Genomic DNA, 13,859 nt, shown 5'->3' on the forward strand with positions numbered 1-13,859 from the left:
GTTGTCACAATAGTTCGTTAAACACTGTAGCCACAAAGCTGGAGTAATTTATCAATATTCCCCAAGTTCTCTACAATTCTGACTTCTTGCCACCACCAATGACATCACTGCCTCTGTTGATTATCATACCTTCTTGCCTACGCTTTAGACCCTCTAGGTTCCCAGATGGTCTCTCACTCCCGCTGTTCTATAAAAGACGCACTCCCAAGCCTTCAAATCCATAGGTTATAAGGTTGAACTACTGACTGACTGACCAACTGGGCTGTCTACCACCAGATCTGACTGCACCACCTTAAGTTCTTCAATCACTCCCTTACTTTGCCAAAACTGTTTACTCGAAGATCAATCTAGAGGGAACTCTTTGATTAAATCAGAAGAGCATAAGGATAACATAGAGTGGCTGTCATAGGCGATAGTGGTTTGATAGTGGGCAGACAAGGTCCGGGGAAGGCAGGAATGATTTATTTGTTGATGCTGTTCATCATTGCTTCCTTATTCAGCATGTTCGTGAATCTATACCAGGGAGAATATTATTAGCTTTAGAACTCATTAGCAATTGTGCAACAATATCCAGTCGTCTTGTGGGGGAACATTTGGACATCAGTGATCATTGCAATGTTCGATTTGAGTTTGTGACAAATTAATGCGAATGATTTAATGTTCGTGTTACTGATTTCCGGAGAACTGGATTTGCATGTATGAGACAAGATTTGAGGAAAGTTGTTAGCAAAGAATAACAAATCTGTGCTGATGAACAATGGGGCCTTGTATATCTTCAACATAAAAAGAAAGGTTCATGGTGACGTGAAGCCTGAACGGCTAATTAGGAAGGTTTGTTGGGAAATGAATCATGGTATTTTATTATGTATAAAAGTTACGGTTGTCAATTGAGCGGAAATAAATATTAAACGCTGAAAATAACTACGAACAGTGCTTGGTCTGCTTAAAAAAAAATGATTAGGAAAGAACATAGTGGGAAAACTAGTGATGTAAAAATAATTTTTGGTTATGAAGTCATAAAAACAATTGTAAGACAGTATTGGTTTTCGAAAAGATTAATTGGGGCATGGTGATTATGAGGATTAAACCAATCTTGATGAGCTAAATAGATCATTTACATTGTTTTTCATGGCTGAGACAATGCTACGATCTTGGTAGTTCAGAATAGGTATTAGCGAAAATTGTTTCAATATGCAATTATTACAGAAAGAGTCTTAGCTAAGTTTAATATGCTTAAAGCTGATGGGCTAGCTGGTGCCATGTGCTACAGCAAATGAAGTACAGGTTGAACCTCCCTTACCCAGAACCCTCGGGACCTGGCCTGTTCTGGATAAGGGATTTTTCCGGATGAGGGGTGGTCACGTTAAATTGGATAGTACAGGGATTGAGCAAGGGGATATCGGGGCTGGATGGCTTGGGGCTGGGAGTGTGGCAGAGAGAACATGGGGTAGAGTGGGGGGAGCGCGGGGTCAGGCCAGCGATTGCGGGAGTCGGCAACAAGGAAGGACTTCAATTTGTTCAAGTCGGAGTTCTGCGCATGCGCCACCTGGTAGCCGGGAATAGTTCCGGATAAGCGAGGTCCAACCTGTACTTTGTATGTGAGCCCTGGCTCACAATCTCCACAGTTTGTGATCCGGATTGGTCCCCATGGATTGGAGGGAGGCTCATTTGGTCCAATTATTTAAGGAGGAAAGAAATTAGACTCCAGGAATTACAGATCTGTGAGTTTGACATCAATTGTAAGCAAGCTGTTGGAAAGTTTTATATGAGATATGATTTATGAGCATTTGGAAAGTTTGGGAGTTATTAGGGATTCCCAACATCGTTTTGGAAATGTTGGCCCGGCTTTCCTAACCTGATTAAAGAAGTATGATGGATGTTATATAAGTGGGTTTCCAGAAAGGATTTGATAAAGTATCACACAAGAGGCTATTGCATAAGATGAGATCATTTGGGATTATTGGCTAGGCAATTGGTTGAGATCTCGCAGGCAGAGGATTGTCATTACCGGGAGTGGATGTGAATGAAGCCTTGCCATGAGTGGAGGTGGGACTTTTTAAAAATTCATTCGTGTGGGCTTCACTGGCAAGGCCAGCATTTATTTCCCTCGAGAAGGTGGTGGTGAGCTGCTGCCTTGAACTGTTGCAGTCCATGTGGTGAAGGTTGTTGCAGTCCATGTGGTGAAGGTGCTCCCACAGTGCTGTTAGGGAGTGAGTTCGAGGATTTTGACCCAGTGACGATGAAGGAATGGCCGATATATTTCCAAGTCCGAATGTTGTGTGACTTGGAGGGGAACTTGGAGGTAATGGTGTTCCCATGTGCCTGTTGCCCTTGTCCTTCTAGGTGGGTTTGGGAGCTGTTATCGAAGAAGCCGTGGCAAATTGCTGCAGTGCATCTTGTAGATAGATGGTACTCGCAGCAGCCACGGTACGCCGGTGGAGGGAGTGAATGTTTAAGGTGGTGGATGGGATGTTGATCAAGTGAGCTAATGATGCAATTCATCATTTTCATGACCTGGATGTGACATAAATGGTACCGTTTTAAATTCTGAGAAGACATGAAAATATTTACAGGGTGACCTGATTTAGAGCAAATCAGTGAGTTGCAGGTGATCTGGAAAAGTTAGGGGAGCTAACCCATGTATGGCAGATTTCCTTTTAATGTGGACAGATGCAGTGTTGTGTATTTGGGGTTGGGAAACTTGATACGTTTATACCATGCAGAGCTATCCATTAAGGGCAATCAATCAAGAAAGGAACATGGGAATCATTGTTGCTCGCTCATTACAGGTTCCACAAACTGCATGAGGTGGTTATGCAGAAAGCAAATAGTATTTTGGATTGTATTGCTGGAACTACAGACTATGGGCCCATGTTTCCACATGATAAAAAACGTGCGCCCCTCCGAGCTGGGCGCCCGTTTCTCGCGCCTAAAACGCACCGGAAAAAAAAAGAGCGATTCTGGAGCGTTCTGCAGCTCCTTGTCTGTTTGGCGCGGCGCTCAGGGGGGGCGGAGCCTACACTCGCGCCGATTTTGTAAGTGGGAGGGGTGGGTACTATTTAAATTAGTTTTTTTCCTGCCGGCAACGCTGCACGTGCGCGTCGGAGCGTTCGCGCACGCTCAGTGTGAAAAAAAACATTTGGCATTCGGCCATTTTTGTAGTTCTTTGTAGCTGTTTAGTTTTTGAACATTTTTTAATAAAAGTACATTGCCATCAGCACAGAGGCTTCTTGTAGCAGTGAGAAGGGTGCAGGAAGCCTCAGAAAGTTGAGGCAGCCGTTTCCCGACGACCTCCCCCTTTTGCCGTCGGGAAATGGCTCCTCAATTTCTGAGGCTTCCTGCAGCCTTCTCTCTTACCCGCCAGCCGTCTGGAACGGCTCCATTCCCCCCCCCCCCCTCCCCCCCCCCTGCGTTCGGTCGGCTCCCTTCCCTCCCCCCGCCCCCGTTCGTTAGACTCCCGCCCACCCGCGTTCGGTCGGCTCTCTCCCGCCCCGCGTTCGTCGGCTCCCCTCCCGCGTTCGTCGGCTCCCTCCTCCTCCTCCCCGCCCACGTTCGGTCGGCTCCCTCCTCCTCCCCCTCCCCCGGCTCGCGTTCGGTCGGCTCCCTCCTCTCTTCCCCCCCCCCCCCCCCCCCCGGCCCACGTTCGGTCGGCTCCCTCCTTCCCCCCCTCCCCCCGCCCGCGTTCGGTCGGCTCCCTCGTTTTGTGAGGCTTGCTGCACCATTCTTCCTGGCTGAAGCACTTTCACACAGGTAGGAAGATGGTTTATTTAATCTTTTCTTGGCTTATAAATGTTTATTCAGGTTGGATTTATTTGTATAAGTATAAATAAGGATTTATTGTAGAATTTAATGAGTTCCCTTCCCCCCCCCCCCCCCACCTCGTTCTGGACGCCTGATTTGTAACCTGCGCCTGATTTTTTTAATGTGTAGAACAGGTTTTTTCAGTTCTACAAAAATATTCACTTGCTCCATTCTACTTTAGTTTGGAGTACATTTTCACTGTGGAAACTTTCAAATCAGGCGCCAGTGGCCGGATACGCCCCCTTTTGAAGAAAAAATTCTGTTCCAAAGTAGAACTGTTCTACCTGACTAGAACTGCAGAAAAAAAAATGTGGAGAATTGCGATTTCTAAGATAGTCCGTTCTCCACCAGTTGCTCCTAAAAAATCAGGCGCAAATCATGTGGAAACTTGGGCCCTATAAAACAAAGAGTGATATACTGAGACAATATAAGGCTGTTATTGCACTTGGAGCACTGCATTCAGTATCTCTTTTTTTTTCTTCCCTTTTAAGGTGATTGGATGGTTAGTAGGCGAGTCAGTGGTCTGCATTGCTATACAATGGGCTTGCTGGTCTTTTCCCGCTCTTTTTTGTTGGTATTTAGAGAGCAAAAACAACTCAACTCTTCACAAACTGCTTCCTCAGTTCTCCTTTCTCCACCTCTCCCATTCTCACATTGACTCGAAATATGAGGAACTCTTGTGTCCAAAATCAAGCCCATATCTGAACCATTGTTGCCACCTCCTGTGACAATCTTCCAAAATCCAACTTTCCCTTCTACCTCTGCCTTTTCTCTCCCATTTGCACCTGGCCGTGGCTGTGATACCCATCACCTGCTCCCTGGATCCTCTCCTAACCTTCCAACCTCACTTCCTTAGCCTCATGGTTACTCACATCCTCAATTTGTCCTTTCCCAGGTGCATTCCCAAACTACGTTCAAGACTGCCTTTATCACATCCCCTCGGGAAAACCACCCTTAATTTCTCCAGTGTTTTTTTTGACTATTGTCCTATTCTCAATCTTCCCTTTCTTAGTTCACACTATCCCTATCAGTCCTTACTTCAGATTGTCTGTTCTGATTTCTGCCACATCCACAACACTGAGACTGACCGCATTGATCAGTCAGGAAGGACATCATATATGATCGTGACCACCTGCTTCTGCTCTGTGTTCTTCTCAGTCGTTGTGCCAACCTCAGCCTGTTGATCACCCCACCTTTCTTCAAATCCCTCATCTGCAGTTCACCTTCACGGCACACCTTATACCTCTCATCACAGGTATAAATAAATGGCTTTGCCTCGAATGGCTTCTCTTCTACCTTTAAGGTCGCCTCCGGGGCTGTTCGATACAACCACACATGTTGGAACTAAAACACTGCTTACTGGAATGGGTGTACAAGGCGCACTTCGTGATTGGTGCTTATATATCTCTAAAGACACAGCACAAATACCTACCACTGCATCATTATCATCATCATATGTGTTCATATGGTTATTCATTTCTCTGTACTCTCTTTCTGCAGCAGACAGCAAATACCCCTAATAGCTGGTATTTTTGTGCTGTGCAGTAATAGAAGACTCAGTGAATAGTGTTGACTCCCTTTCCTGTAATTTCCACTCCAACTTATTTACCAAAAGATGCCAACTGGAGACTAAAAATAAACTGCTCCCTTGACATCTAATTGGCTCCTTTGGGAAAATGGTGTGGTAATAAGGCACACACAAATGGAGGGGGTTTTCGATTAGATCATGGATCTGCTCTGAATCAACTGAAGTGAAAACGGGCAAGCAACTGGCCTTCGTGACCAGATCGGCATACATTAATCCCTGTTGGAGCTGCAAGTGTGCAGAAATTGGGAGAGGACGGGGTCAGGTGCACATGTGATGGGCCCAAAAGTCGAATGACCAGTAAATACCTATTGAGACTGAAACCTGGAAAAGTGGGGTGGGGGTGACAGAAAGCTCTGATCATTTTCTGGAAAGAGGGTTCAAGGGAGAAAACGCCAGGAAAAAATGATGAGGCGAAAGAAAAACAAATCGCTATGCTTCTGGGTACAATCTGCAGTGTAGGTAGAGGTCTAGTTGCATTTTACACAATTGAGTTAAGGCTATACCACATTCCCACTGCATTCAGGGGAAGGTAGATAGGTACATGAGGGAGAAAGGAATAGAAGATTATTTTGATGGGGTTAGATGAAGCTGGGTGGGAGGAGACTTGTGTGGAGCCTGAACGCTGGCCAAAACAAGTTGTGCCGAATGGCCTCTTTCTGTTCTGTAAATTCTATGCAAGTTATTTAAAGTTAATGGGGGAGCAATTCGGTCATGCCTCAGTTGGGGCGGTAACCCATGCGGAGCGGTAATTTTAACGCCTTGAAAAAGTTTGCGTCCTCTGCCCAGAAATTTGTCAGAATTGGTCGAAGAGCTGATGGGGGCGATAAATCAGCTGTTGCACACCAGAGCTGGGCGGGGGGAGGGGGTAATGATAATGAAAGTTTGGTTGGTACATTTTGCAGGCCCATTGCACATGCGCGGAACTCCGAATCAGATCCCGGGAAAAGTCGAGTCTTAAAAGCATGGCATGGTAATGCACCCATTAAAGTTTTCAAAATCACTTCTTTTCAAGTTGCACTGTTAATGTCTGTCGGCCGCTGCAAACTCTGAGGCTCACGCACCATGCTGTGTGTAAACGTTGCACTGACTGTGGCCTCCGAGGAAGTGCTTCCTCATCCCTTCAAGTAGCCACCAGTTAACCATTCTGCAAGCTTGTACCGACTGTTTTTCCAGTCGTTGTTCTTGGCGGCCGCACATAATTTACCGACTGGGGCGCAAGCGTGGGCGTTGCACCAGGACTGACGTCAGGATCGCACTGATCGTCAATCGTCAGACGCTACTGGTTTGCGCCCCCCAGTGAGCCTCTAATGAATTTTTGGGCGGGTCGCTAAAAGCTGCGCTCCCGGTCGGTAACCTCCTATGCTCCCATTAACGTCCCCGCTAACTGAGATGTTAAACAACGGAAAATCCAGCCCAATGTATTTATCACTTAACCATTTTTTTCCTTTTTCTTCAGTGCGGATTGGGTGGAAATTATTGAGCCTCGGACACGAGAACGTATGTACGTTAACCTGGTGACAGGCGAGTGCGGCTGGGATCCCCCGCAGCGTGTACGTGTCAGGCAGTCGAGCGAGAACCAGTGGTGGGAGCTGTTTGACCAGAACAACAACCGCTTCTATTACTACAATGCTCTCACCAAACAGACCGTCTGGCACCGGCCGCAGAACTGCGACATTGTCCCTTTGGCACGACTTCAGGCAATGAAGAGGAATTCTCAGTCAGAAAGCCGGGGGCAGCTGACCGGGGATGGCGCTCCGATCGGAAATAATTACAGCGGCGAGCGGCGTGCATTTTCAGCCCAGCTGCCGGGAATCCAGGGTACGGAGAAAGGGAACGAGGCCGTCGGGATCGCCCAAGATCGGCAGGATTCCATGGGTAGGAAGGAATACGGAAGGTAGGTCCTGATTTTTCTTCACTTAACTCCGCTTCCTAGATTAACAACTGAACAATAACTTGCATTTGTTCAGAGTTTTTAACGTAGTAAAACGTCCCAAGGCGCTTCATATGAGCGATTATCAAACAAAATTTTACACCGAGCCATATATTAGGACAGAAAGAGGTAGGTTTCAAGGAGCGTCTTAAAGGAGGAGAGCACAAGATAGAGAGGCGGAGAGATTTAGGGAGGGCATTCCAGAGCTTAGGGCCTAGGCAGCTGAAGGCAGGGTCACCAGGGATGCACAAGAGGCCAGAATTGGAGCAGCGCAGAGATCTCGGAGGATTGTGGGGCTGGAGGAGGTTACAGAAATAGTAAGGGTTGAGGTCATGGAGGGATTTGAAAACCAGGATGACAATTTTAAAATTGAGGGATTGTTGGACTGGGATGTTGGTCTGCGAGCAGAGGAATGATGGGTGAACAGGACTTGGTACAGGCAGCAGAGTTTTGGATGAGCTTAAGTTTATGTAGGGTGGCAGATCAGTTTTAAAGAGACCATTCTCCTTTCTCTTGGCCTATCATGCTTACTATCATTGGAGATTGCTAAAGATGTGTAGAATCAGTTGGAGAAACTTGTCCTTTTCGCCTCTGACGAAGCCTCCTGAGAGTTGACATTATAACGGGGCATACGATAGTAAAGCACATACCTGTACTAAAATTAAATCCAAAACATTACTTCAGCTAAGCTGTGCCAGAAGAACAGAAACGTTCAAAGTAATGAAAGGCAAATTTGGAAAGTTATTAAGCAAAAGAGTGATCATCACTTGGATTGGACATCTGGATCAGGTAATGGAGACACAAACCATGGAACTGTTTAATAAACATTTGGATGCTGTGATGGGAAGCCTGTGGGGTATTTGTGAATTAAGATTGGCCTTCCTCATCTTGTAAAATATTAAGTGCCCTTTTTGAACATTTTCTGGAGCATTTTCTGAAACACTGCAGGCCGTTCAATTGTCCAGTTACACTTAAATCTACATTAACATTTTTGAGCAGGGGACCGTAAGGCAAAATAGTACATTAATCTTGTCAAGAAGATAAACATCATGAATGGCCTGCATCAACAGACGCATCAGATTACTTTTAGTAAATTTATCTAAAAACTGAATTGAAATTTGAGGTTCCTCTCAATGGTATGCTTCCCATTTAGTCATATTTTCCAGTCTTACCATTTATATGTGGGTGAAATTCCACTTTGCTATTACCTGTATTCTGTAGTTAATGACCCAGTCACAAAATCACATTCTCTCAAATTGCATATTTAAGGGCTTCACAGTAACATTTCATTTGTGTTTAGGAATAATGCTTTGGGTATTAACACTACTTATGCCATCCACCTATATGTGAAGCAGCAGAGTTGTCCAAATCTTGCTTTATTTTTTTTCCTCGACTCTTTTTTTTTAAATAAATAAGAAAAAATCACCTTCCATGTCTCTGCTCCATTTTCCTGGGCATTGGCCCGTATCAAGTTGGTGACAAGGCAAGCCCATTCTCGCCCAGACCCCTCTCAATATTATGCTTATATTTGTCAATGGATAATGCATGAAAGCTATGAGAGACTTTTTTTGTCACTCTCTCTCTCTTTCATTGATTCTTTGTTCTCACTTCTTTATTATTTCTTTTGTGATGATGCTGGTTCGATCGCATATATTGTCCATCCCTGAGTAGGTGTGGTTGGACCTTGCCTGTGAACCACTGCAGCCCGTGTGGTGACTATGCTTCTACAATGGTGTTGCGTTCAATGTTCCATCATTTTTTGGGGGGGGGCCGCGCAGCCCATTCAAAATTCCACGCATGTATGATTTTTTTTTCTTTTAAGAGCCGGCTGCACGGGAGATCCAGAACACTGCGTGGCTGCTCAGCTTAAAGGGACCATTGATTGTGTTGTCTGTCCGTTTTCTCTCCCTCTTCCTCAATTTTCTCTTCAACACGCTCCCCCCCGCCCCCCCCCCTCCACCCCTGCCCTCCGTCTAGCTGCAGTATCTATCTTTATGTGGAGAATTGTATTCAGACCTATACTCTGCTGTTGTACTACCGTGCATCAACGAATGCAAAGCGAAACATCCTCATCATTGTAAATAGTTAATAGAAACTGAATGAGTTACACTGTTGTATTGTGTGTGTTAATGGTATGGCTGGAGTTATAAGAATTGTACATGGGGAACATTATCCTCTTTAGCCTGGTTAGAAGCTTGGGGTAGGATGGAGCAGGGAAACTTGGTGATGTAATTGGACTAATTGAAAAGTGAAAACTACAGCTGTGCTGATGGATTGTTGGGTAAATTTACCATGAGGCTCGGTACTGAGCAAGACTAACTGAGCAAGGTCATATGTTTGAACACTTGTCTGTGCCGTGAGTTAATCTTAACTGAAGTAGCAGTTGGAGCATAAATTATTTGCCTCAAAATCCCTGGGATAGGGATGGGAAATATCAGCGCTGGTTCCCATTTGTGATTTCTGTCCGATCCCTGTGTGAATCCATTCCCACTGAAAGTGTGTATGTCTGGACATTAGGTGGGGAAAAGATTGTGGTCACTTAGAATGCCTCTCACAGATGAATAACCTGCTTATGCCCACTTTTTGCTTAGATTAACGAATGGCCATTGGGGTGAGGCACTGAAGAGCAGCAGCATCTCTGGAACCATTAACAGCTAGGGAAAAGAATGGAACATTGGAAATCAAGAAAAAATACCATTTTGTGAAGGATGTTTAAATATTGAAGCTTAACAAAGATAGGTTTGTAACCTTGCGAAGGTTGCCCTGGTGTGGCTCAGTGTCAAATTTTGTTTGATAACGCTCCTTTGAAGTACCTTGGAAAGGTTTACTATGTAAATGGCGCTATATAGATGCAAGTTGTTGTTACAGATGAGGTTGAAATAGTGAAATTTCACAATGTTGCATAGAGGCCGTAGGTATAGGCATCTTGTGTTTCAGTGGTGGCTGAAAGCAAATTTTGAAAATGGGAATAAAGAATCTGGTGGAATTGATGTTTCCTTATTTTAAAAAAAGGAAATGTCTTGATTTAAAAAAAAAGTTTATTATATTATATTGCAGGGAACATTAAGGCGGATTGCAAAAGTTTCTATAGGTATGTAAAGAGAAAAAGGTTAGTAAAGACAAACGTAGGTCCCCTGCAGTCAGAATCAGGGGAAGTCATAACGGGGAACAAAGAAATGGCAGACCAATTGAACAAGTACTTTGGTTCGGTATTCACTAAGGAGGACACAAACAACCTTCCAGATATAAAAGGGGTCAGAGGGTCTAGTAAGGAGGAGGAACTGAGGGAAATCTTTATTAGTTGGGAAATTGTGTTGGGGAAATTGATGGGATTGAAGGCCGATAAATCCCCAGGGCCTGATGGACTGCATCCCAGAGTACTTAAGGAGGTGGCTTTGGAAATAGCGGATGTATTGACAGTCATTTTCCAACATTCCATTGACTCTGGATCAGTTCCTATCGAGTGGAGGGTAGCCAATGTAACCCCACTTTTTAAAAAAGGAGGGAGAGAGAAAACAGGAAATTATAGACCGGTCAGCCTGACCTCAGTAGTGGGTAAAATGATGGAATCAATTATTAAGGATGTCATAGCAGCGCATTTGGAAAATGGTGACATGATAGGTCCAAGTCAGCATGGATTTGTGAAAGGGAAATCATGCTTGACAAATCTTCTGGAATTTTTTGAGGATGTTTCCAGTAAAGTGGACAAAGGAGAACCAGTTGATGTGGTGTATTTGGACTTTCAGAAGGCTTTCGACAAGGTCCCACATGAGATTAATGTGCAAAGTTAAAGCACATGGGATTGGGGGTAGTGTGCTGACGTGGATTGAGAACTGGTTGTCAGACAGGAAGCAAAGAGTAGGAGTAAATAGGTACTTTTCAGAATGGCAGGCAGTGACTAGTGGGGTACCACAAGGTTCTGTGCTGGGGCCCCAGCTGTTTACATTGTACATTAATGATTTAGACGAGGGGATTAAATGTAGTATCTCCAAATTTGCGGATGACACTAAGTTGGGTGGCAGTGTGAGCTGCGAGGAGGATGCTATGAGGCTGAAGAGTGACTTGGATAGGTTAGGTGAGTGGGCAAATGAATGGCAGATGAAGTATAATGTGGATAAATGTGAGGTTATCCACTTTGGTGGTAAAAACAGAGAGACAGACTATTATCTGAATGGTGACAGATTAGGAAAAGGGAAGGTGCAACGAGACCTGGGTGTCATGGTACATCAGTCATTGAAGGTTGGCATGCAGGTACAGCAGGCGGTTAAGAAAGCAAATGGCATGTTGGCCTTCATAGCGAGGGGATTTGAGTACAGGGGCAGGGAGGTGTTGCTACAGTTGTACAGGGCCTTGGTGAGGCCACACCTGGAGTATTGTGTACAGTTTTGGTCTCCTAACTTGAGGAAGGACATTCTTGCTATTGAGGGAGTGCAGCGAAGATTCACCAGACTGATTCCCGGGATGGTGGGACTGACCTATCAAGAAAGACTGGATCAACTGGGCTTGTATTCACTGGAGTTCAGAAGAATGAGTGGGGACCTCATAGAAACGTTTAAAATTCTGACGGGTTTAGACAGGTTAGATGCAGGAAGAATGTTCCCAATGTTGGGGAAGTCCAGAACCAGGGGTCACAGTCTAAGGATAAGGGGTAAGCCATTTAGGACCAAGATGAGGAGAAACTTCTTCACCCAGAGAGTGGTGAACCTGTGGAATTCTCTACCACAGAGAGTAGTTGAGGCCAATTCACTAAATATATTCAAAAGGGAGTTAGATGAGGTCCTTACTACTAGGGGGATCAAGGGGTATGGCGAGAAAGCAGGAAGGGGGTACTGAAGTTTCATGTTCAGCCATGAACTCATTGAATGGCGGTGCAGGCTTGAAGGGCTGAATGGCCTGCTCCTGCACCTATTTTCTATGTTTCTATTTAGTGCACCCTGCTTCTCCAAGTACAGTTACACTGTTCTTGTGGGTCGGAGAAATTCAACTTGTAACTGCAGTTTGCTTCACAGGCAGGTGCGATTTCCTCCCTTCTGTAGTTTCTGCCTCAGTGATGGCCAGGTTTCAGAGATGCAACCTTTCACCGACTAAACCCATGCATTCTAATCTAACTTAGAAATGTGTTTTTTCCTCTTCCTCCCTGCTCCTACTGTCACTTTGGGGGTTGAAGGAAATTGCAAAAAAATAAATGACTCCCTAGTTGAAAAGGGTAAAGTCGCGTCAGTCCAGCAAGAGCTGTTGTCGGATGAGTAAACTCTTTGGCAGTCGCCAGAGCCCAGTTCCACTCGGACAAGGTGCTTTGTTTGTGACTTCGTAAGAATTTCCAGGATACCCGATGCCAGAAGTCATGCGACTGTGGGACTGATCTCTCCCTGCACACCATTAAACCTAAGGATTGGAAGAAAATGCACGGATTAGAGCAGATGACAGGAAATACGCAGAAGTTTGCCAATAGCCACTTCACATTGCTTGTGTGACAAATAAAGTTGCTTTAAATACAAAAGGTGTTTGTTCTGGTTGATGGTGGAGACCACACAAGAGAACAAAGACCAGAATTGTCACTTGCTGGTGCTCCAGAATACGGCACCATTATTGACTTTATAAGCTATAGTGGCAGATGGAGTGCAATAGCTATTTCATCTTCAAAATGTTTCATGTGAGCATTGCCCATGATTTTTTTTGCCTTCTCTTTCTCTCTTTCTCTCTTTCCCCCTGCCACCCCTCCCGGCCTTGTGCTCGCCTGAAGGAGTTAACACCTGTAATATATTTGCTTCATGGGTTCTTTGCTTAAGAATTCATAGCAACACATTTCTATTAAGAACTAGTTGGTTTATTAGCAAAGATTTAACAATCACACTACATATTATCAGTTCAGCCACTCGGTTCACAACCACCTGCTTTATCGTGGATCCCCTGAACCCAACTGGCTGGGGTTTTATTGAGTCTTGTGAACATCATGTGACTGGCTAAGCCACTCCGAACTCAACAACTGACCAAACCTGTGAGCATACATTACACTACCAAGCTAGGGCACTGGATGCCTGCAAATACTTCACCCATGTGACTAATCTTCGTGTACCAGACAACGAGTGTCCGTAAACAATGCAACTGCAGAGACTATCACAGCCAAGCCCACGCCAAGTGCACTGTCCAATAAGGGCCCCTGTAAAGTGATCAGGGGTGGGAGCTGCAGTTGTATTTTTTTTCCCCTTTGCTAGCCTGAGCAATGGTAAAGTTGCTGCAATTAGCTGGCACTAATTATAGCACTTAATTAACTCAGCACTGACTGACCATTGAACACGGGATCTTTCTTATCTGTATGGCTCAGCTATTTGTTGTCTTGGTCACCGTAGGCATTGGAGGGGGAATCAAATAGCACGCGTTCTAAGCTCAGAAATAATTACTGTTTGTAACCGAGAGAAAGATTGATTTGCCCCAAATGTAGAACGACGCTTCAAAGCCTGGACTTGTGGCGTTGATTTAGAGAGTCGCCTTCTAAGTTGCCACCATCGCACGGTGGTCTTCCACTTGTGCTGAGCTGTT

General features: G+C 45.0%; 1 protein-coding gene across 1 annotated transcript in view; it reads left to right on the plus strand.

Annotated features, from left to right (window-relative positions):
- The window catches only part of LOC139277602 (rho GTPase-activating protein 39-like), a 238,507-nt gene that overhangs the window by 131,858 nt on the left and 92,790 nt on the right, over positions 1–13,859 (plus strand). The window contains exon 3 of the mRNA XM_070896288.1: positions 6,846–7,283. Within this exon, the coding sequence (XP_070752389.1) occupies positions 6,846–7,283 (438 nt within the window). The remainder of the gene's footprint in view (positions 1–6,845; positions 7,284–13,859) is intronic.

This window comes from Pristiophorus japonicus, chromosome 12 (assembly GCF_044704955.1).
Source record: "Pristiophorus japonicus isolate sPriJap1 chromosome 12, sPriJap1.hap1, whole genome shotgun sequence".
NCBI lineage: Eukaryota > Metazoa > Chordata > Chondrichthyes > Pristiophoridae > Pristiophorus > Pristiophorus japonicus.